General features: G+C 40.3%; 1 protein-coding gene across 3 annotated transcripts in view; it reads left to right on the forward strand.

Moving 5' to 3' along the window:
- FBXL20 (F-box and leucine rich repeat protein 20) overlaps positions 1-24,027 on the forward strand; it is a 57,553-nt gene extending 33,526 nt beyond the window's left edge. For all 3 annotated transcript variants that reach the window (XM_084862412.1, XM_084862414.1, XM_084862413.1), the window contains exons 7-15: positions 5,161-5,256; positions 7,174-7,300; positions 8,638-8,712; positions 9,360-9,490; positions 12,744-12,804; positions 13,134-13,178; positions 14,318-14,374; positions 15,742-15,954; positions 17,305-24,027. In XM_084862412.1, coding sequence (XP_084718538.1) covers positions 5,161-5,256; positions 7,174-7,300; positions 8,638-8,712; positions 9,360-9,490; positions 12,744-12,804; positions 13,134-13,178; positions 14,318-14,374; positions 15,742-15,954; positions 17,305-17,412 — 913 coding nt within the window. In that variant the 3' untranslated portion in view covers positions 17,413-24,027. The remainder of the gene's footprint in view (positions 1-5,160; positions 5,257-7,173; positions 7,301-8,637; positions 8,713-9,359; positions 9,491-12,743; positions 12,805-13,133; positions 13,179-14,317; positions 14,375-15,741; positions 15,955-17,304) is intronic.
- The last annotated feature ends 392 nt before the right edge of the window (positions 24,028-24,419 follow it).

A 24,419-nucleotide genomic window follows, 5' to 3' on the forward strand; every position in this document is an offset into this window, starting at 1 on the left:
TAGGAAAGTGTTTGAAAGACAAGACTATGGTTATTAACAAGTATTACTCCTATGGGTTGATTTGGAAATCTTGAATAGAAGAGATAATTTACTAACCTCTCCTCCAACCATGACTTTATTTACTTTAGATAAATTACCTGTTTATTTTTTCCTTTGAATACTTAATGTAATACAAATTAAGAATTTGACCGCTTGCGCCGGGACCGGTTTGGCTCAGTGGATAGAGCGTCGGCCTGCGGACTGAAAGGTTCCGGGTTCGATTCCGGTCAAGGGCATGTACCTTGGTTGCGGGCACATTCCCAGTGGGGGGTGTGCAAGAGGCAGCTGGTCGATGTTTCTCTCTCATCGACGTTTCTAACTCTCTGTCCCTCTCAATTCCTCTCTGTGTAAAATCAATAAAATATATTTAAAAAAAAAAAAAAAAAAGAATTTGACCGCTTGGTGTCTAAAAAGTGAGGTATAATTTACACATTTTTCTAGGAATTTATATACCAAAGATACACTAATAAAAATGTATTACGACTTATGTACAAAGCTATTCATTCTTACTATTTATAATAGCACATACTGCATTATTATTTTTTTTAATGTTTTAATTTAGTTTTAGAGAGAGGAAGTGAGAGAAACATCGGTGAGAGAGAAACATTGATTGGCTGCCTCTCACACACTCCCTACTGGGGATCAAGCCCATGACCTCCTGGTTCATAGGTCAACGCTCAATCACTGAGCCACACCAGCTGGGCAATACTGCATTATTCTTAATAGCAAATGACAGAAAACAATCCAAATGTCTATTAGTAGATGTCTGGTTAAAAAAAAAGGGAATGAACCCTAGCCAATTTGGCTCAATGGATAAAGCGTCTGCCTAGAGACTGTAGAGTCCTGGGTTTCATTCCGGTCAAGGACATGTACCTTGGTTGCAGGTTCCCTGGCCCTGGTTGGGTGCGTGCAGGAGGCAGCCAATAGATGTGTCTCTCTCACATCAGTGTTTCTCTCTGTCTCTCCCTTTTCCTTCCACTTTTTCTAAAAATTAATGGAAAAATATCCTCTGGTGAGGATTATCAAATAACAAAAAATAAGGAATGAGGAGAGTCTTTCTATAGTTCACTGGAGTGATTCCTAGGACATACTGTTAAAAAAGCAAGTTGCAGAAGAATTTGTATAATAAGATACCTTTTGTAGGGCCAGGGGATATAATTCAAATATATATTCCTATTTATTAGTATTTTCCAGAAGAAGCAATGGAAAGGTAATAAAAAACTAATAAAAATGGTTTCCTATGGGGGAGAGAACACCAAGAGACAGGAATGAAAGACTTCTGAAGTATCATGTTTTATACCTTAATAGCCATGTAAATGTTCTACATAATTAAAACATGAATTAAGCTAAAAAGAAATCAGAGCGCCAAAACAGGTTTGGCTCAGTGGATAGAATGTCAGACTGTGGACTGAAAGTTCCTGGGTTCGATTCTGGTCAAGGGCATGTACCTTGGTTGCGGGCACAGTAGGGGGTTGCAGGAGGCAGCTGATCGATGTTTCTCTCACATCGATATTTCTAACTATCTCTCTCCCTTCCTCTCTGTAAAAAAAATCAATAAAATATTTTTTTTTTAAAGAAAGAAATCAAAGCAGTCCCTAACAATCCAAACAAAACACATGAACTCAGCCTTACCAAACTGAAGCTATAACCACCAGAGAGAAATTACTTCTACTGACTTGATTTCTTAGAACACATTTTAAGCATATGCCAAAGTAGACAAAATTGAACCCATGAGCCATCTTCAAATTGGTAATTGAGAAATTATTACTTATTGGCTAGTCTTGTGTCAGCTTATCCCCTCATTTATCTTGTTTTGAAAAACGTCTTAGACATTATAGTATTTAATCAGTAAGTATGCATTTCTAAAAGTTAAAGGCTGGGTCTGTTTTTTCTATTCCTTCTGTGATCTCCCTGGGGAAAACCCTCCCACACATAAAGAATTTTCAGCATTCAGTGAGAAATTACAACACATGCAATGAAGCAGAAATGATATCAGAAGAAGAACCAGAAAGAAAAACCAGCCAATAGAAACAGACCCAGAAATGACAGAGATTATAAAATTGACCAATAAAGAGTTTGAAAATAGAAATTACAGATATGCTAAAAATGTTTAAAGATAATACAGAGATTAAAGGATGGGAAGAGATATATTATTACAAACACTAGTCACAGGAAAGTTGAAGTGGCTATTAATATCAGTTGATGATGTAAACTTTAGGGAAAAGAGTGGATGGAAAAGATATTAAGTGGTACCCTCCTCTTTCAGTAAATGATTAAATTTGTATATCAAAACCAGTAAAATTATAGAACACTTGAGCAACATTATCAGTGAACTTGTCCTAATTGATATTTATAGAATGCTATACCAAAAAGCACCAGAATAAGCTTTTCAAGTGCACTTGGAATATTCAATAATACACACCAAGTAATGGGCCATGAAACAAATTTCAACACATTTAGAAGAATTGAAATTCTATTGAATGTGTTTTATAGCATTAAAAGTATGTAAGTAGAAATCAGCAACACATTTAAGTAATGTAAAAATTAAATATCACCCTCTGAATAACCTATGGATCAAGGAATAAATTACAAAGGAAAATAGAAAAGATGTATTGTTGTGTGTTAATGAAAACACAACATCGAGACATGTCAAATGCACCAAATGCAGCGAAGTGCTTAGGGAAAAGTGTATAGCTTTAAATACATATACAGATTTCCCCTGCTATCAAAGTGTCCTTAAACCAAATTTATATGAAATAGTGAAACTTTGGACACTTTAAGAGATGAACAAGCCAAACTGAGATAAAGCACAGGAGCTCAGAGTTCATAGCCAGGGCGGCTTGCCTTAGCCAATGTGGCTCGGCTGGTTGGAGCGTCCTCCCATGCACTGAAAGATGGCAGCTGGATCCTGGTCAGGCACACGTCCAGATCGTGGGTTAAATACCTGTCAGGGTACGTACAGGAGGCAACCAACCCGTGTTTCTCTTTCTCTCTCCTTTACTCTCTCTGACATATAAAAATGTCAGAATAGTTCTTAACTTTGGACCACGTAACAGTAGGTAGCTGATGAGATTTACTGTCCTCTAGAAAAAAAGACCAAAAGCCACATGATCATCCCAGTGTGATAGGCAGCCTCTAAAAAAGCCCCCCATAATTCCTGCCTCCCTGGTATTCACACCCTTGTGAAGGTCCCCTGCATGCACTGCACCAAATTCTCATTTCTAATAATAGAATGCAACAAAAGGGATTGGGTGTCACTTTGGAGATTAGGTTACAAAAAGATGTGGCTTCTCTCTTGCTCTACTTTTTCTCAGGGCTCTGACTTGGGGTGGGGGAGAGCAGGACAAGTTGCCCTGTTTTGAGTAGTTCTGTAGAGAGGCCCATGTGTCTAGGGAAGTGAGGTCTCTGGCCAAGAGCCAGTGAGACCTAAAGCCTACCAAAAAATAAACTGAGTGAACTTGGAATTGGGTCTTCTGAGGTTTGCCAAAAACTACTTAAATGAGTTTGGAAGGGAATCTACTCAGTTAACCTTTGAGATGACTGCAACCATGATTGCCGATCCCTTGATTACAGTCTTGTGAGAGACCCTGAATTAGAGGCACCCTGCTAAGCTGCCTGTGCAGGTATTCCTGGCCCACAAAATCTGTGAGATAAGAAGTGCTTATTGTTTTTAGCTTCTCACTTTGGGGCAATCTATAATGCAATAGATAATTAGTGCATTATTAGATAAAAAAAGCACATAACAAAATCCAGCACCCATTCATGATAAAAATTCTCAACATACTAGGAATAGAAGGCTATTCCCTCAATCTGTTCAAAGGTGTCTATGAAAAACTTACTGCTAGCCACCACACCTTAATGGTGAAACACTGAATGTTAACTCTTGCCATTTCTATTTAACGTCGTTTTGGAGATTCTGACCAGTGCAGTACGTTTATTACAGAATTACAAAGTAAAAGCCCAATAGAAGATTATATTCCATACCCACTAAAATGCCTATAATAAAAAAGGAGGGGGAACCAATATCAAGTATTTGGCTAAGATGTGGAGGAACTGGGGCCTCCATAGGTTGCTGGTGAGAATCTAAAATGGTACAGCCGCTTTAGAAAGCAGTTTAGCATTTCTTTGAAAGTCAAACAAACTTAGTATAGGAGCTGGCAACTCCCCTACACATCTAGCCAGGAGAAACGAAGTACAGGTCCACACAAAAACATAAGAAACATATCTGCCAAGTAGAATATATGGTTCTTATTTAGGTCCTAATTTGATCAAATCAACTTGACAAAGGCATTATGAAAGAATTGGGGGAAATTAAATATAGTGATGATATCAGATATTAAGGAACTAAAGTTCTTATCTATTAAAAATATGTCCTGAAATATTTACAGGTGAAATATGTCTGGGATTTGCTTTAAAATATTGGAACAAAAAAAGAGTAATGGGTAAAATAGAAATAGAATATTGATAAATGTAGAAGCATAATGATGGTACATGTGCTTTCTCTGATACTCATTCTTTCATATATTTGAAATTTTTCATAAATGAAAAAATTTAAACTGAAGCCTTGACCATTATAAAAAGAGCCTCTAAGACATACATAAAGGAAAGCAGGAAGTAATGTATGTAACCTGTTTCAGCCAGCACTGGTCCATCCTCTCTGTATCTTGCGAAAATTCAGTTATTACTGCCATGCAAGAAGGTATCTGAGCAGAGATTTAAGTGAAAGAGCAGAGACAGAGCTTTCAGTCTTCTTGTCTCACCGCTTGCTAGCAGGTAGTAGCTTTCTTAAGTTCCTGAATTGCAAAGTGCATATAGATCTTTTTATCAGCACATACGCAGTTTGCTTTTAGTAGCTATTAGTATTTCCAAAAGTGAATAAAGCACCATCTTTCCCTCATACAAATTCTCATACACATCACAGCCTTTTTTCATCCTTTATAAAGGCCACTGGTTTTCTTCCTCACTGTGAAAGGTTCCAGGATTTATAGCTGCTTTTATTGGGGATATGGAAATTTTACAGTTCTTAAATATATACATGTATTTAATGAAAATCGTGTATGATATACTAAGGATGTATTATTATTTGTTTGTTTATTATTTTCTCCTTTTTCCATTTTTCAGTACATGTACTAGCCTTAGCAAGTTCTGTTCCAAACTCAGGCACCTTGACTTGGCTTCCTGTACATCAATAACAAACATGTCTCTAAAAGCTCTGAGGTAAATTCCTTAAGATAAGATTGTCCAACAATCAGAACAAATACTTATTAAAAAAAAATAATAACTGACATAAAGTTGGAATTGAAGGAAACTATATTTTATGGATACATACAACGGTTTAGAATAGATCTTTTACCACTTGCCCAATTATAGGACAGGTGAAACGACTGAGGTAAGTAGGGCTTATTTATACGTGAGTGATTAGTTGTTGTTTTCATGGAGGCTTTCTCCCTGCTTCCCCAAAAATGACTCATAGTGTCACTTAGTTAGTGGTTAAAGGAGTGCTCTGGATTAGGTCAGTAATTAGGTACCTTGAACAAATGTAGTCCTTGTGAGTTTTTCCTTGTCATCTCAGGTTTGTTACTAGGATTAAACCATATTATCGTTATTTGATAACATTGAGCCGAACCATATAAAGTTGTCAATATTTCAACAGCTTTTGTCTTTAAAAATGACAGTTTCATGTGTTTTAACTTAATATATATAAATTTCTTAGCATATAGTAAGCACTCAATAAGTTATCATTGTTTTAATGATACTGTATTTTTTTTTAAAATACATTACAGAAAATATATCTTAAAAGGAAGGTGAGATGCCCGTTCTCTTTGTAACTTTGGTTTTTATCAGGCTTTTATGGTCCTGTATATTGGTTACATTTATGAATAATAAGAATTAAGCTACTAAAAGATTTAGTTAAGTAGAATATAAGTAATCTAAAAATGTGGCTCCTAGACTTTCCTTGTGAATATTAAGCAGATATGTATCTAAGGCTGTTTGCTGTATAGGATGATACAATAATATAATAACATTTAGAGTTTACAAAATATTCACATAAATGATCTCATTTATTTGAAAACCTTGTGTGGTAGATAACCTTGTGAGGTAGATATAGATAGTGTCTACTTTACAGACCGAAAATCTAAAACTTTAGTAAATACCAGGTAATGTAACTGAATAAGATACTGTTGTTGCCCTTAAGTTTCTCAGAGTCTAGTGGGAGAAAAAAACAACACACTAAACATGTCATCATGTTACAGTGTGGTAATAGAAGCAATACAGTGCTGTGATAGAAGTATGGTCAGCAGTTTGGGGAGAACATAGATGTGGCTGTGGCTAATCTTGGTTAAAAGAGGTTCAGGCAGGCTTCCTGAAGTGACTTGCTGGAAGTCCTATTAATGTTGAAGAATGGGCTTGAACCAAGATCCCCTGGTTTTGTTTTATAAATTGGTTAAATCAATATTTTCCAAAGAATGTTATAGAGCTTTGGATTCTTCCATAAATCATATGTGAAATCAAAGCTCAAAGATAAAGCTAGTATAGAAGCCAGAGATCAAATGCAACATATTTTAAATTCAGCCTATAGAAATAGTACTCTAGGTACTTCCCAGATACGTAAGTAATATTTATAGGTCCCCTGTAATTTTTAAAGTAAAAGTTTAAATGTCCTCATTAGTACTTTGATAAGTAATAAAATTATTTGATAGAGAATCTGAGTTTGACTCTAAACTTTATTAACTACTTGCTCAACTTAAACAAGTCACTTAATTTTTGTTTCCTATCTATGGAACTTATAAATATGTGATAGTACAAAAAAAATATAATTTGAAAAGTATATACCTCCATTAAAATCTAACATACCTGGAAACAATGTTGTGTTTGGTGTTTGTTAGTTAAGCTGGATTTGAGCTAGCCCTCCTAGTGATATAGTTCACACGAACGAACACCACAGACATCAGTAAACCCACTTTTGCAATTAGGAGATTGCATGTGTTCTAAATCTCTATTACGTAAATACGTATATTCTTGGAAGATCATGGGGCTCTATCCATTTCCCAACTAAGTGGCCAATAAAATGAGACTTTGGTGCCTTTGGAATTGGATTTAGTCATGTGTTTGTTTCATTTTGTTTTAACCAAGTGAGGGATGTCCACTGTTGGAGCAATTGAACATTTCCTGGTGTGACCAAGTAACCAAGGATGGCATCCAAGCACTAGTGAGAGGCTGTGGGGGTCTGAAAGCCTTATTCTTAAAAGGCTGCACACAGGTAATACTCTATGTAGTGCTTGTGAATGATAGAGAAACTTAAAGAATATGTAATTGTTTTGTGTTACTGACCAAAGACATATTTACCAAAAATTACTGTTTTCCTTAGAGTAAAAAATTAAAAAAGAGAAGAAGGAACACCTGACCAAAGATAAATTTTGGTTTTGAGGGGAGGCAGACTGGAGAGACAAAAATCATACTGAGCAAGCACCATAGGCAGGAAAGATTTGATGCAATTTAATCTGAGAAGAAAACTTGCGAATTGTTACTGCCGGAGACTTGAACTGGATAGACAAGGAAGGCTATCTTGATAATTTTCACTGGTTTTTAAACTACCAGAAGCTTCTCTTAAATGTACCAAGTATACAGCAACCTACATTTTATAGCGTTGATGCTTATTTCCTGCCAGTCACATTACAAATTCAACATATTTTGTCATTACTGGAAGGCATTGGCATGGGAATAATCAAGAATGGGTCTCTAAGTGACTGACTCTCATTACCTTATTTTTTTTAATGATTACTCAAACCATGCCTTGAATTCCATTAAAAATGCCCTCATTTTTCCCCCACCACGATGGGAGATGTTCCATTGTTTGAAACAGCTTTGGAAGTATGACTACCTTCAAACAACAGCTTGCACTTCTGGTTATTTATGGAATCCTGAAAAATAGTGATTGGAACACATCATTACAATCAATTACTTGCCATCTGCTGTACTCATGGCACTGCACTCATCTTCCAGCAGCAGATAAACTGTGGGTTCCTTTCTTAGCTCCTGCTCCCAAAAATACAGGGAGGGTAGAAATGTGAAAATCCTTTTAGGTTCCTAAATGCTCAGCAAAATGCTGTAAAGCATATTTATCAAAAGAAAAATCCTCAAACATTAGGCAGTGTTTATTTTTTCTTGATTTTATAATAATAAGAATTTGATATGGTAAGAACTGCCCTGACCGGTTTGGCTCAGTGGATAGAGTGTTGGCCTGCAGACTGAAGGGTCCCAGGTTCAACTCCAGTCAAGGGCATGTATCTTGGTTGTGGGCACATCCCCAGGAGGGAGTGTGCAGGAGGCAGCTGATCAATGTTTCTCTCTCATCAATGTTTCCAACTGTCTACTCCTCTCCCTTCCTCTCTGTAAAAAATCAGTAAAATATATTAAAAAAATAAAACATACTGATCATATAAATTACACCTTTATGTGACCATGGTTCATTGTTCCTTTGAACAATGAACTTAGTTGGCTATATTTAAAATATATTGATGAATATGTACACTCTTAAACCTTTATCTTTTGAAACAATGTCAGTAATTATTTCTCTCTCTCATTTAATCTCTCTAGCTAGAAGATGAAGCTCTCAAGTACATAGGTGCACACTGTCCTGAACTGGTGACTTTGAACTTGCAGACCTGCTTGGTAAGCAGCCCTTCCCACAGCTCTTCTGTATTACTAATTGTCTTCCGTGTTATTACTGTAATAGTTTCAGTCATGAAGGCCAGTTGTGTTTCCCCTTTAACTCAGGGGACAGTAGTCAGATGACTATTTACTTGCTTAATGATAGTCCAGGGCCTTTTTAAAAACATATTTTTATTTTAGAGGGACAGGAGAGGGAGAGAGAAACATAGAAATATCAATGCGAAACATTGACTGCTTGCCCCCTATTGGGGATCGAACTTTCAGCCCAGGCATGTGCCCTGACTGGGAAAGTGTTCCAATAACCTCTTGGTTCATAGGTCGACGCTCCACCATTGAGACACATTGGCTGGGCTCTCTCAGGGACTTTGACATAGATAAATAGGTAGTTTATTCAGAATTCTCAGTTCTCAATAGGCTAACTATAACTTCCTCCTTTCCTTTTCTATTTAAGTCTACTATGTAGGATTAAGTCATTCACAAGCCTCAGTATTTAAAATATTTTTGGTAAGCTCCTTTTCCTTTAGGACTGCTACCTGATTAATATTAAATCTGCTTTTATTTCTTTCTGGTACTTTTCACAGGTGACATTTTTTCCTTTTCTGCAAAGCTACTAATATCTATGGGGATTTTTTGCTCTTGGTTTTTAGCAAATCACAGATGAAGGTCTCATTACTATATGCAGAGGGTGCCATAAGTTACAGTCCCTCTGTGCCTCCGGCTGCTCCAACATCACGGATGCCATCCTGAATGCTCTTGGTCAGAACTGCCCACGACTTAGGTAAACATTTATTTTATTTTTAAAAATACATTGGGTTTTAGGAGAAAAACCCTACAGATTTGTGTTCCACTTATTTATGCATTTATTGATTGGTTCTATATTTTCATTTCTATTTTTATATCCTCACCCAAGGATATGTTTATTGATTTTAGAGAGGAAGAGAGAGAGAAACGTCAATTGGTTGCCTCCTGTACACACAAAAGCAGGGATGAAACCCACAACCTAGGTGTCTACCTTGACCAGAAGTCCATCCTGCCACTGTTTGGTATAGGGACAACGCTCCAACCCAGCCAGGGCCATTGGTTCATTCTTGTGTGTACCCTGACTGGGGAATCGAACCCTCGGCATAGCGGGATGACACCTAACTAACTGAACTACCCAGCCAGGGCACATTTATTGTTTAGCTTAAAAATACTGGGAAAGAACAGAGGCCTCCTTCACTTGGAACCTTGGAATTGTGAAGGTGGACCCTGCAAGGCCACTGCCCTCTTAGATGCCCTCCTTCCTGCTTTATACTTTATTGGACTTACATGTAATTGGCCTGAACCAGTGGATAATGTTCTCGATTTTTTTACTTCTTACTAGCCATACTAGGAAAAAAAATCATTTTATTTTATTACTTGAGAAAAGAAATAAAGAGGCTTTTTCTCTTACTAACTCTTTCATATGTAAGATGGTTCCCTGCTTACAATGGTTCAACTTATGATTCTTTGACTTTATGATGGTGGAAGGTGATATATATAGTAAATAAATTACATGAGATAGTCAACATTTTATTATAAAAATAAGCTCATGTTAGGTGATTTTACCTAACTGGGGGCTAATGTAAGTGTTCTGAGCACATGTAATGTAGGATTGGGTAAAATTATGATGTTTGGGAGGTTAGGGGTATCAAACGTACTTTTTACTTAATATTTTCTACTTTTGAGGGGTTTGTCTGGACATAACCCCATCACAAGGCAAGGAGTATCTGTAATTCCTTTCTGAAGAAAGTTTTTGAAGGCCTATCCTGTGGTCATTTATATTGTAATAATGATGCTAGGTGCATAGCAGGAAGTATTTAAAAAGAAAAGACAGCCCTATAGGAGAACCTCCTTTATGCTGATTAATGGTATTTTAGAGCAAGCCTTATTTCTTCATGGCTCCACCTCTCTGCCTAATAGAGGATTGGCTAAATATTTATTAAGAATGCTGTGTTGGCATGCACATGGTATCAAACCCATGTTGATTCTGTAAGAGCACACAACACACTGTTTTAATCTCCATATACCATCTTTAAACAAGTAAAACTTGTATTTATGTGTTAGACATATTTGCCATAGTTTTAAGTGATTCGCAAATATTAATTTATTTAATCATCAAACACCACATAAGCCCTGTTATTATCTCCATATTATAGATGAAGAAAACTGAAGCCCAGAGAGGTCAGGTAACCTGTTCAAGGTCTCACAGCTAGAGTAAGTTCAGGAGCAAGGATTCAAACCCAGGCAGTCTGGCTCCAGAAACCACTTGTTTTACATAGAATAATCATTTATGAAACTTTTTTGTAATCATCTGGCCATAGGCCTAACTGTAATTAGTGAAAGAAAATTTGGCTATAGTATCAAAATTCCTTAATAGCTTCCTAAATAGACTTGTCAAAATTAGTAATAGAAGCCTAGAGTAGAATTCTATTTAGGAGCTAAGGAGGTAGCCAAACTCCTGTCTAAAAATATTACAAATATTACCCACTTGAGGTCCAGTGCATGAGGAGGGAGGTCCCCTCAGCCCAGCCTGTGCCCCCTCACAGTCAAGGACTCCTTGGGGGATGTCCGACTATCAGCTTAGGCCCATGATCCCTCTTGCAGTCCGGAACCCCTTACTTCTTACTGCCCGCCTGCTTGCTGCTCCTTAGCACTGCTATGGAGGTGGGAGAGGCTCGCCACTGTGCTCGCCATCCACGTGCCTCCTGCACGCCCCCCACTGGGGATCGAGCCCACAACCCCAGCATGTACCCTTGACCACAGTTGAACCTGGGACCCTTCAGTCACAGGCTCTATCCACTGAGCCAAACCAGCTGGGGCTTATCTGGTCCCTTTTTGTTTATTTTTAGTGATTTCAGAGAGGAAGGTAGAGGGAATCATTGATCCACGGCTTCCTGTACACTTCCTATTGGAGATCTAGTCGCAACTGGGCATATGCCGACCTGGAAGCGAACTTCGACTTCCTGCTCTTTAGACCGTCGCTCAACCACATAGACACACTGGCCAAGCTAATTTATCTTTATTGTTGAAAGAATTATATATTGCCCCTTTTTTCCTCCATTGATCCCCTTTACCCCCTCTAATTGATTGTCAGTTGATAATGATTTCTTATACATTAGTGGTGGTATTTTTTAACTTCTGTAAATAATTTGTAAACAAACATAAATATTCTGTGGTACCATAGTGCAGTTGCCACCAAACTTTTCACAGAAAAGATAGATTTGATTCCTCAGTCCTGTGGTTGGTATTTAGGTTGTTGTGAGCAGTTCCTAAATAGGACAGTGGCTGCCAGCTCAGCTCCCCTCTCCACGGGGCTTCCCTGGGAACCTGTGGGAGGAGGCAAGAAAAGTCAGGCTATTTATTCATAAGTATGGAATTTCATATTTGGGATAGACTTGTAGTTAACAGTACTTTTATAACATTTAAAAAGTTCATTTAAATCTGAGTGGACCTACATGTAAAATAGGGAAAGAGAATAGTTTCATTTAGCAACAGATTAACAGAATACTGTCTCCATTTCCCTTGTTTTCTAGAAGCAGGCTGCCCTCTGGGTGCAAGCAGTATGCCATCAAAAGCGTTTTTATTTATTTATTTTGTTTGTTGCTTTTTTTTTTTTTTTTTAATAATGCTTTATTGTTGAAAGTATTATATATGTCCTCTTTCTCCCCTCCCCAATAATCCCCTTCAGCCTGTTCTCCCTCCCCTTCCAGGCTTTCAGCACCCTATTGTCTGTGGAGAAGCCTTTTAAATGCATTTTGGCATTAACTACAAGCTTCTCTTATATTCTTCTGATTTCATAAGTCCGCAGTGTTGTATTTACAGGATCACTTTATGATGACTCCATGAAAATGAAAGGCAGGATCTTTATACAGACTTGCTTAGTTATTAATGTCACTCTATATTATGCAGTCCTTAGGGACTAGGAGGTTGTTTTCTTAAATTCTTGCTATTTTAATAAATGTGATTTTCAGGCACCAAGGACTTTACTTTCACTTTGGTTTTTTTAACAGAATATTAGAAGTGGCAAGGTGTTCTCAATTAACAGATGTAGGCTTTACCACTCTGGCCAGGGTGAGTATTTTCTCCAGGTTCTACCTAAGTTTTGCTTGGGATTTTTATTTCAGAAGAATGAGCGAGGATGGAGATGTGGAATGGCAGCAGAATTGAGGGCGTGGGATGTGGGGGAACTTCCCTGTGGCTGATGTTCTGGAGCATTCTCATGCCACAGCTACTAGCTTGTATAATTATAGTATTTAAAATTATGACTGTCTTTGATCAATGTAATGGAAGGACTTTTGCTTTCAGGCAAATTTGTATTTAACACCACTCAGTTTTCTGGCCTTAAAGTTTCCCCATATTTTAAATGTTTGTATGGTAATGTTTGGTTTTGTGTTTTATAGAATTGCCATGAGCTGGAAAAGATGGACCTGGAAGAGTGTGTTCAAGTAAGATTGTGGATTTTTACTCAAAATTACATTATTATAGAAACTTAGTAACATGCACACGAGAACATTCGCTTCCCTCCCCTAGTGTAACGCAGTGTCTGGCAGCACGCTGATTTAATATTGCTGACTCTCCAGGCACACCTAGCAGAGGATCATGGTATCTGTGTCCAGGGGAAAATATAGGTCATCAGTAAGGTTGTCATTGGAAAAAAAGCCCAGTCAAGCCATAAGATATTTCCTTAGACCTCTACAAGGTTTTGATACTAGTAAATAATTAAAGCCCCATCACACTGATGTATAGCCCTGCCCTTTTTAGCTTAACTGGACGCTAGACCCCTTACATCATTAGCCCCAGACACTTGAGTCTGTATGGAGCTCTGTCCTTCAGGCAGGCAACCAGATACTTCCTTAATAGCAATATCTTTTCTTACCAATTTTAAGAGTTTTGAGATTAGTTGATTGAGGAAAAACTTTGATGGAAAACTCCTAAAAAGAAGATAGAATATCAGTTTTTTCTAAATTACCTGTTATCCAACACTACTTAGCAGCTATTAGTTCTTAAACTAAAATTTGTTCTGTCTGCTTATCTCTTACACATGCTTAGTGTCCTTCCAGTGTTAGTCCTTCTGAGTGATGTGCACACACCTGTCTGCTCTAGCTCCCCACTGCCTTGACAGTCTATATTAGAATAATGTATAATAATACCTCAGATTTGGAAGAATTTGAAAAGAAGCACTGACTTGCTTTTTGTCCTAAGATAACTGTAAAAGACTGTTCTTCCTTTAGGAGTTCTTCCTTCCTGAGTGTCAGTAGGTAACTCATATTCCAGCAGCCCCTTTGTGCCACCTTTGGGAAGGCAGCTGGCACCCAAAAAGATAACATTAACCTTTTTTCATTCATTTAAAAAATAAAACAGTTTTCAACCAGTCTGTTCAAAGATGGAGAATACTAGATATGTCCATGCCTAGTTTCTCAAAGAACGATTCAGGTATCTATTGGATATCATCCTCAAGATTTGTTATTTGAGAATTGATATTAGGATATCAGTCTAGATTACAAGTATAGTCAAGAGTGAGGTACAGGTCATGAGGTTTTTTCCTTGGAATTATGCATAAAATAAGCTTATGTGTTTCTTTCAGATAACAGATAGCACCTTAATCCAACTTTCTATACACTGTCCTCGACTTCAAGTATTGGTGAGTTTGATTCTGAAAGTTTTATGTGTTTACCAAATTTAAATACATTTTTATTGATTTTTAGAGAGAGAAACGTAGATGTGAGAGAAATGTTGATTGGTTGCTTCCTGCGCACACTCCGTTTGGGCACTGAACCTGCAAATGGCATGTGCCCTGATGAGGAATCAAACTGGCAACTTTTCAGTGCATGGGATGACGCTCAACCAACTGAGCCACACCAGCCAGGGCTATTTATTATACTTAGATTTAATCAAAGCCCAACTCTTACTTCTTGTTATATGTCTACTATTTTGGGAAAGCATATTTTTCTAAATTGTCAACTTACAGAGGACCAAGAGAGGAATTAAGAAATGTTAAATGTTTTCTTTATCAGTACCTGGAAACTGAAAACTAACATGCAAAGTATGAGTTCTCCCTCTCACATGAATGGTGTTAAAATTTCCAGAGGTCCTGAGAGTTGATGGCCAAAAATACAGTTTACGTCACCTTCGGACCAAAACAGAAGCAATCAAGGCTTTTAGTAGGGAGAATTCTCTGCTACTGTTCCTTGTAACACTATGGGAAACAAAGCATTCTGGTTGACCATTCTTTTTTTTATTATTTTTTTTGTTTTGTTTTGTTACTGATTTCAGAGAAGTGGAAAGGGAAAGAGAGATTGAAATTTCAGTGATGAGAGAGAATCATTGATCAGCTATCTTCTGCACACCCCACACTGGGGATTTGAGCTCACAACCCATGCATGTGCTGGAACTGTGACCTGGTTCATAAGCCAACGCTTTACCACTGAGTCACGTCAGCCGAGCATGGTTAATCATTCTGTATCTAGGTTCATTTTTGGTATTTGATGGCACCTTGCTCTCCAAATTGGGCCAAGGGTTCTGAGTTTCACATGTAGGAACCAGGAACTTAAGGAAGATTGATACAGTGAAGAGATTTATATGAAGAGATAACTACACCTGACAGTTATCAGAATCAAGTTCGTTTAATTAACTTGGCATCCCTCTGTACCAGGTAATCAATATATAGTCCAAATTATTGTGCAGGAAAAGCTTGAGCCCCTTGTCCCTGTAAAGAAGAAAAGTGTTCATTTGAGGGGGTGGGGGTAGTATTTTATTTATGAACTATTTCATAGTCATTACATAAATTTACAAAATATATTTAGAATCACACAGAAATGTCTATCATTGGTTGTCAAAAGCAGAACCCCAGCAACTCTAGTTTGCTTTCTTTATTTATCACATGGGTCTAGTGATGGTTTCATATGCATCAAAATCAAACTAGAAAGGTCTCTCTGATGTACATAGGCCTCTGGCTAGAAGAATGCCATAAGATATATCAGTGTCCTTCCCTGCTCTATTTGGCTGCAGAGTCTGTCTCACTGTGAGCTGATCACAGACGATGGAATTCGTCATCTGGGGAATGGGGCCTGTGCTCATGACCAGCTGGAGGTGATTGAACTGGACAACTGCCCACTAATCACAGACGCATCCCTGGAGCACTTGAAGAGCTGTCACAGCCTTGAGCGGATAGAACTCTATGACTGCCAGCAAATCTCACGGGCTGGAATCAAGAGACTCAGGGTAAAGATGGCTGCATCACCCTCCAGCTCTAGTGTTCTCAGCACCCTTTCTCTCTTTATTTTTTACATTTACTTAGACATTTAGCAAAGATGGGAGAAATGGAGAGCAAATGTACAGGAAGATAGTTTCAGGTGGAAATGTAGGAAAATACCTGCTGAAGGGAAGAAAAGTAGGTCTCCTCCCAGCAGTTTCTCCAGTGATGTCCAGAGTGTAATAACATGCCTGGAGTCCGACACATATGCCACATTTTGCTTATAAAGGAAAGAAAGTAATAACAAAGAAAATGTTTAATTAAATAGGATTTAAATTTTTTATTTGTATTTTCTTCCATATCAGCCCCTCTTTCTGGGATTTTTTTTTATTTTAAATGTGCTTGTATTGATTTTTAGAGAGAGGAGAAGGGAGAGGGAAAGTTAGATGAGAGAGAAACATCACTGATTGGCTGCCTCCTATACTCCCCCACTGGGGGTCTAGCCTCAACCCAGCATGTGCCCCAACTGGAAATCAAACCAGTTACCTTTTTGATTTATGGGTCAGTGCTCAACCACTGAACTACACCAGCCAGGTGGGATTTTTTTTTTTTTTTTTTTTTTTAAAGACAACAAATGGATCAAGTAATTTTTTTCCATTTTTCTGTTTGCCCTCTCTCCCCCCGTAGAAGAGAGACCCATGTATAGTCAAATGACTGGAAGACAGGTTGCCAGCAAGGAGGTTATAAAAGGCTGGATGGATCTATGTATTAGATTATTCCGCTCAAAAGACATTTGTTGGAACTTCTGCTTCACACCTGCTGTGGGAAAGGCACTGTGCTTATTATCCCTCTCAGCCAACCTCTAAAAACTCCATGTTGACCTTATGGCAGCTGAGCACATAGAGGAGCACCACACCTCATCTTGATTTTCAGTTAGCCTCAGCTCCTCCTCCCCCATCAGCCCTAGAGGACTGAGCACAGCTGCAGGGGGTGTCCTTGCAGCCGTCTTTCTAATACACCAAAGACGAGAGCTGCAGGTCGTCAGGAGAAAGACTGTCCACAGTGATTTGGGGGACAAATCTTAAGCTTATTTCAGCTGTGGGAATCAAACTAGGAATTCCTTTGGGAACCGGTTAAGAAATGAGTATGAAGTTTTTCCCCACTTGTGTTATTATGGAAGCAGAGACCAAAGTTATGTGAGCTTATTTAGTCATTTAGAGGAATGTGGTACAGGATAGAACCCAGGCCTCTCCAACATCCCGGCTGCTGGTGTTCAGCCTCTGCCCTGCTTTCATGGCCACTCAGTGTTTGTTCTGAAAAGTAGCGTTGCTCTTTCTGTTTAAGCCCTCTCTCTCAGTAATGTTTCTGTCTTGTTTCAGACCCATTTACCTAATATTAAAGTCCACGCCTACTTCGCACCTGTCACTCCACCCCCATCAGTGGGGGGCAGCAGACAGCGGTTCTGCAGATGCTGCATCATCCTATGACAGTGGAGGTGGCAGCGGTGGTGAACTGAGTATTTAATGACACTTCTAGAGTTACCGCGGAGTCTCCAGTGGAAGCGACCCAGTGTTTGGGCAAGGGTTACCACGTGAGGCAGCGTCCAGATTCCCAGAGCCACACGTACATACACATACCCATCCACTCTAGCCCTGTGACGGGGACTGAAGATTGTGCTGGCTTTATCAAGTGGATTGATAAAACTTAGCCATTCCTGTTGGACGTTCCCAGAAGAAAATCATAGGCAAGTAGGGGGAAAGGGGTGTTCCAGCAAACCCAGTGTTACTGCTTACTACGGTTTCTTTATTTTATTAAGGGGTTTATTTGGTGATTTTGGAACAGCAACTGCAGTCCTCCAGGGTCAAGGAAAGCATAGAGGAAAACAGTATATGTTGTATCCAGGGACCAGAAAGAAAATTTCTTTGCATTTTATAAATGGTAGCCATACATTGTGAGATGACTACACAGCTTCTGTGCTTCCTCGTTTCCATGCCAACATGCTGAGCATGCTCACAAAGAAGGCTCTTCCATTCCGCCTGCTGTTGAGTATTTGGCCCAGTGGTTTCCTAAATGGTCACATTGAAATTACTGTGGTCCAAATGTGATTACTTATTCGCTCAGATTGTCACTGTCTGTAGCACACTTGTGCACCTGTTGTCCTTTGTTGCTCCCTCCTGCATCCTTGCCCCGTCTGTCACCTGTTCATAGTCGCTTATTCACACTCAGTTGTTACTCTTATGCTGTTGTTGTGTTTACAGTTTGCATTTTGGATGATTAGTTGGGGTTACCAAACATTTTTAAAAGAGACATTATCAATAAATATTTTTTTAATCCTAATTTTACCATTAGGGGACCCTGCCTGAATCTTTGCCAGTCTGAAGGGAAACAATCACAAAAGCAAGAAAAGTTATGAAGAGAAATTACGCTAAAACTATTTTGATGATAGTAAATTTTGCCTTTTGGGTTCTGTGATATCTTGTGATATGTGATAATATGCATGATATGCCCAACACTCCCTGCACATTTTTCCTTCCATCTGGCTCTGCTCATTGAGAGCAAAATGCATTATCGGTAAAGAGTGGTGGAATGGCAAATCCCAGAGCTGAGCCTGGACACCCCACCACCCAGACTCAGGCACGTCGTCTGTTCACTGAAATTGAGGTGTGATCAGTGACATCTCTGATTTGTGTCTTTGGGGTAGTTTTGTTTTAGCAGAAGTGCTATTAGAGGCACTGTGCCATCTAGCCAATCAGTATCTCTCTCTCTCCCCCACCTGTATCTCAGCCTATCAGGGACCCTGTAACAGCTGGTCAACTGTTTGAGAGTGTTGATGGTATCATTTAACATCGGAGCCTCAAAGGACTGGAACCTGTCAGCCTTATCTCTTGTTCTCCAGACTTCCCATGAATGAAATACAAGAGTAGCCAGGTGAAGGAACTGGGGCAGCAGAAAGAGAACGTTGAGGAAGAGGAAGTAGGGGTCTCAGTGCCTCTGCCCAGTCTGGTCATCAGAGTTGAGGGATGGGTAGGGTATTCAGTGCCCATGACTCAGTCAAAGATGCTACACACACACACACACACACACACACACACACACACACACACACACAAAATCCTGCAGAGTGAGTTAAATGAGTTTCTAAAGTACTAGAAGTAGATTTCTAAACCCAAGGTTAAAAACCATGTCTTTTTCTTTTTTTTTTTAATATGGCTTTTGTAAGAATTGTGTGATTTATTTCTTCACGTGAAAGGATCCCATAAATGTGTACAACCCATCAGTATTATGTTACATTTATTTTAAATCATATTTACTCCCTTTTAAAAACTAAAATTATATTTTTTAATTTCCCCTTCCCCTTTTCAAATCACATTGTAAGGAATATATTTTTTAAACTCTCCTGGCTGTGCCCCATACCTATAAATATATACATGTGCACACACACTTCCAGATGTAGTTCATAATATTCAGATCCCCAGGTCACTCATTCAAACAAAACTAAAAAGAAATATTTAGGGCCCATCTGCTCTAATGTATAATGTTTTTTATAGTGCCTGAACAAATTGACCCTGATTGATTAGTGAGTGTGGATTTGAATTGCCCAATAGATGAGCTATTAAGGATTAAGGGTACTTCTTTACTACAATATATATATATATGTATGTATGTATATGGTCCTACTCCGCCAGTACATGCGTTCTTGGAAATGCTGTTTCTCTCCTCAAAGAGCGTTCCCACGTGCAGGTCCATGTGGACTTGCCCAGGTGCCCCCTGCCTGTCTGGGCTGAGCACAGAGTGGAGTGAGGAGAAAGGCTGGGAGTGTGCAGCAGTATGTGGTTAGGCAGGAGGCTTGTTCCTTTCTCAGGAAAACTTCAGGCCCATCAAGCTTGGAATGAAATATTTTTTTATGCCAGTCTCCAATTACCCCAGCTGATGAAATGTACCAGGACTTTGAAAACCCAGAACATGGTAAGTTGGTCCTGTCATCTGGACACAGTGCTCCCTGTTCCAGCATCAGGGAGAATTCAGTAAGGTTTCACAAGCGTAACTCTTCCTATGGGAAGCTTGTCTGGCTGCAGAGCCCCTCACAGTATGCCTTCCATTTGGAAAAGGCAGCGGGAAGAGAGGTTTGGGAGTAGTAAGAAGGTGCCCTCCACGGTATTGCCATAAACCTGCCGAGAGCCAGGAGAAATTATTGCAGTGTTCTCTGGTGGAAGGTATTCAACATCCTTTTTTCACGCAGCCTTTTCACCCCTATGTTTTCCAGCCTCATTTGCTACATCAGTACCTTTTCTATCCTCTTCATTGGCCCCATCAGCTTTTTTTTTTTTTTTTATCCTCGCCCAAGGATGTTTTTTTCATTACTTTTCAGAGAGAATGGAAGGAAGGGAGTGGGGGGGAGAGAGAGAAAAAAACAATATGAGACACACACACACACACAGATTGGTTGCCTTCCACACATGCCCCAACAGGTCTGGAGATCAAACCTGCAACCCAGGTACATACTGGGAATCGAACCCTAGACCGTTCCATGCATGGGTCAGCACTCTAACCACTGAACACACTGGCCAGGGCCCAGATTTTTCTCTTTTTAATTGATGCCTCCCATTTCCTCTTACACCCATCCTCACTGTTTAAAGCCTCATCTCACTCCCAATGATGCTACTGAGTCTGAAATGTTTCCAGTCTAGCTTCTACTTTGGGCCCTTGTCCTGATCGAGGCAAACCATCCTGGGCAGCCTTGAATTCCGTGACTGTCAGTGGCTGAGGCTATTTTTCACTGGGTGGTCTTTGACATTTGTTTGCTGAATTTGAAATCAAATTTGGATATGAGCAGTAAAAGGGATCTGGCTTCATTACACCCCCCCCCCCCCCCCAATGTTTGGAATATAAAAGCACATTGTACTTCATGTAAAAAGTTTTCTCCTGTTCTGCTTTCTAGTGGATGTAAAAGTATTAAGTGTGTGTGTGTGTGTGTTTTTCCACATTCATGAGTTAAGCTGATTTAGAGACATATAAATCAGAAATTTCATATATTCCTTAGAGCACACATTTTAGAGAGAAACCTGGTAAATGTTTTTATGATGCTTTATTTTGTGTTTTCCAGACCAAACAGTTCAATGTAGCTATAATGCTACAGCAGTCAAAAATGTATGTTCTGGTTGCCTTGTAAAATGCATTTTTACTGGTTTAAAAGCCCGCTGGTGCCGTGGGGCCTACACGGTCAGCCATGGAGCCTGTCTTGGCCTGAAGTGGTCAGGAAGTGCGACAGCGTTACTGGACAGGAGGGGTGGCTGCCCGCCTGCCTGTGCTGGCAGCATGCCCTGTTGTTTGGAAAGGAGGAGCACGGCGGATCACGGTTGCAGACCCTTGGCCGATTGATAATCATCGTGCTGAAAATCAGACTGCCCGCGACAGTCACCACCACCGAGAGAGGAAAGGGGTCGAGTCTGCCTTTTCCCTGCTTGTGTGCATGCTTTAAGCTTAGGTTTCTATCCCTGTTGTGCATCCTGGCTGACACTCTTTCCATGGTATTCTTAGAGCTTCTGGAACATTCTGTAAAACAATTGCCTTCTCTCGCTGCCTACCAGTTCTAGGATCTTTAACCACCTCAGGCCAAAACAATGTGAATTAGCCAAGTTTTGTTTGGAAGAGCCTGTCTGTCCATCCCCTTACAGTGATTATGATCTGGGACCAAAGAACCCTAAAGTAGTCGAGGGTGAGGGGACATATGGCGTCTCCTCACCTTTATTTCTATCATAAATTTTAATTGTAAGGTTGAAAGACCGTGTCAATCATGTATAATTAACCAGGTAATAAAGTCGGGCTGTGTTTGCTACGCCCAGGTGCCCTGACTTACCCTCTTGGTTCTCTAGCAAACACGTGCGTCCCTAAGCTTGCCTTTTCACTTGGGACCTCCTTCCTGCCAGACACTGCCGGGAGTTTTCTGCATGAAAGGCTTCTGCAGCTCCCTCCTCAGGCAAGTCTCCCTGTTTTGTCCGTTTTTATTCTTAGGTATATCAGTTAGTTGTACATTTCCGAAGCCTTTGGTCCTTAGGAAAGTTAATAAAAATCTCGGCTAAGTCTGAAGGAATCTTTGGGAGCCCAAGAGAGTTACACTCAACTTTCAGTGGAAAGAAATTTGTTGGACGAGCTCACATGAGGAATGTTGAGAAATTCCATACTGCACTTCTTCCATCTCTGCTGCGTGTGTGTTTTGAGTGAAGTGAACCCTTGGTAGAGTGTGATTCCCAGGTGCTGAGGATTATTGCTTGTTCAGCCAGCGTAGTTCTCTGCCCTTGAAGAAAAAGAACTATGAGCAACCAGAACTATATCAATTGACCTCTCTGTTTTTCAGTGTCTTGTTTTGAAGAATTGGGGTGGGGAAATGGTAGGTGAGATTCAAAGTAAGGAGCAATTCGGTTCTGGAACTGGGGTACTTAGCTTCAGGTACAAGCATCTGTCCTGAATATGTAGAAACAACTGCTTCACAGGTGAGGAATTTACTTTCCGTCTAATGACCTCCAGGCCCTTTTCCCTTCTGCTTTCCACACACACCTACCCAGCGTCACCCAGTGGGGACTGGCGCCACTGAAAGGCCCAGGCTCCCCGCTGCTCTGGGCCCGGCGGTCTCAGGGCCGGGCTGGTAGGCAGTGCGAATCCCCCCCGGGAGAGGTGTCCGGACACATCCTTTTTCTCCTCTGCCTTACCCAGGATCCCGGGAGGTCTGTGGAGCGATGTCTTTTATATGAAAGTGGAAGAAGTCTGCCCCACTAGGTTTCGCTCGTCCTTGTCTCTTACTACAGTTTTTTATTCAGATCCTACCACACTGCTGTTCACACATGTATGTATGTGGTTCTTCTCTCAGCCTAACTCTTCCCAAGCACCAGAAGTCATTATTCTATTTTGTTTTTCTTTTTTTACGGCACTAGTGAATGAGAACCTAAAGTCTTAGAAAATCCTGACTCGAAAAGGAGTCTCTAATCGGCATGGTTTGATTTTCCCTTTTCCCCCCTCAAGACTTGAGTGATTTTCTTTCCTAGTGCTGTGATGGATCTGTCATGAGGGAAACCTTTGCTGCTACTTTCCTGGGTTTACAACAGTTTTCTTCCTCTAAGAATAATTTATGTGTGTTTCTCTGGTGACTGTTAATTTCTAACAAGAGCAGGAGAGGTGAGCCCTAGGTTTCTTCTCTTCCTCCCTCCTCCGCTCCCTCCGGTCACACACTAACCTCCACAGCCTCCGAGGGACGGGCGCCTCTCTCGGAGCTGGCCCTGTGGCTCGCTGGCTGCCCAGCACTGTGGGTTACTTCGGAATCTTGCCTTTCTCCATTCCTGTTTTATGACTCAACCTTCAAATGCCTCCCACTCTGGCTGCCTCCGTTTCCTCCCAGGAATCATTTCCCAGCACCTGCTGTGGGCACCTCCCAGCTGCTCTCCTCACCTGTGCCCGCCCTCCAGTGACCCTGAGAGCACAGCCCTGAGGATGCAGCCTGTGCGGAGCTCAGAACTGTGCGGACTACCCCTGCCCATCAGACTCTGCCAGGGGCAGAGAGGGATGGGTGAATGGTGCTGTGGGAGCAATTTTTACCTTCAAGCCAGGCTCTTTCATCCCTGTACCTGGCGGCCCCCTTCTGGTCCCAGCCCTTAAAGGGGTAGAATGCAGAGAAGATGGTTTACTGGCAGGGCCTGGTACCTGCCATTATCATCTGGCCTGCCTAAGCCTTCCCCCGCCTCCGGCCTGCCCTAGAGTGCTGCAGCGTGTGGCAGCTGCTGCTGACTCTCCACTAGGCCTGCCCAGCGCTTTGCCAGCCCCTGGCATCCACAGCCCCCCACGTGGTGACCTGACGCCAGGTTCCACTCGCTGTCCCAGTGACTGTTCCCACTACTACTATTGGCGCCTGAGATCGCGGGGGAGGGAGGGTTATTTAAAATAAATAAAAGCCAAGGTGGCAGTAGAGGATTTCTTTTGCTTTAAAAATCTTTGGACTAAAAAGAAATGTTTTTTATATATAAATATATAAAGTAAATTGTTATGTAACTATTCTTGTTTCCTGTATGTTCTAATTTTGTTTTATGATGTAATTAAAGGAAATGAGCTGTGAAGACTTTTTCATTTTGCTGCGGAAGTAGCCTGGCTTGGAGCTGTGATTCTCTGCTTTCTTGAACCCTAGAACCGCACAGGCTCCCGATGGGGCTTCTCTTTGGCACCCTTATATTTTTAATAGAATTTTACTGATAACCTTTAGTTAGTCGCTTTTTAGTAGCCTTTCTTTAATACACTGAACTCTACTTCTCTAAGAAAAACAGAAGCCATAACATAAATCAGAATTTCTAAAATGTTTGTCTTAATTTGATACTAACAATTCATCCTGAGTTTCTTATCTGCGCAGACCATTGCCCTTATCCCTCCTAGGAAGGAGGGAAGATGGTAAAACACAAGCTCCCCAGATTGCCTGATCGCCCCCCACATGACCTGAATGACCCGCTGTCTCACC

This window comes from Pipistrellus hanaki, assembly GCF_964339955.1.
Source record: "Pipistrellus hanaki genome assembly, chromosome: 16".
Classification (NCBI taxonomy): Eukaryota; Metazoa; Chordata; class Mammalia; order Chiroptera; family Vespertilionidae; genus Pipistrellus; species Pipistrellus hanaki.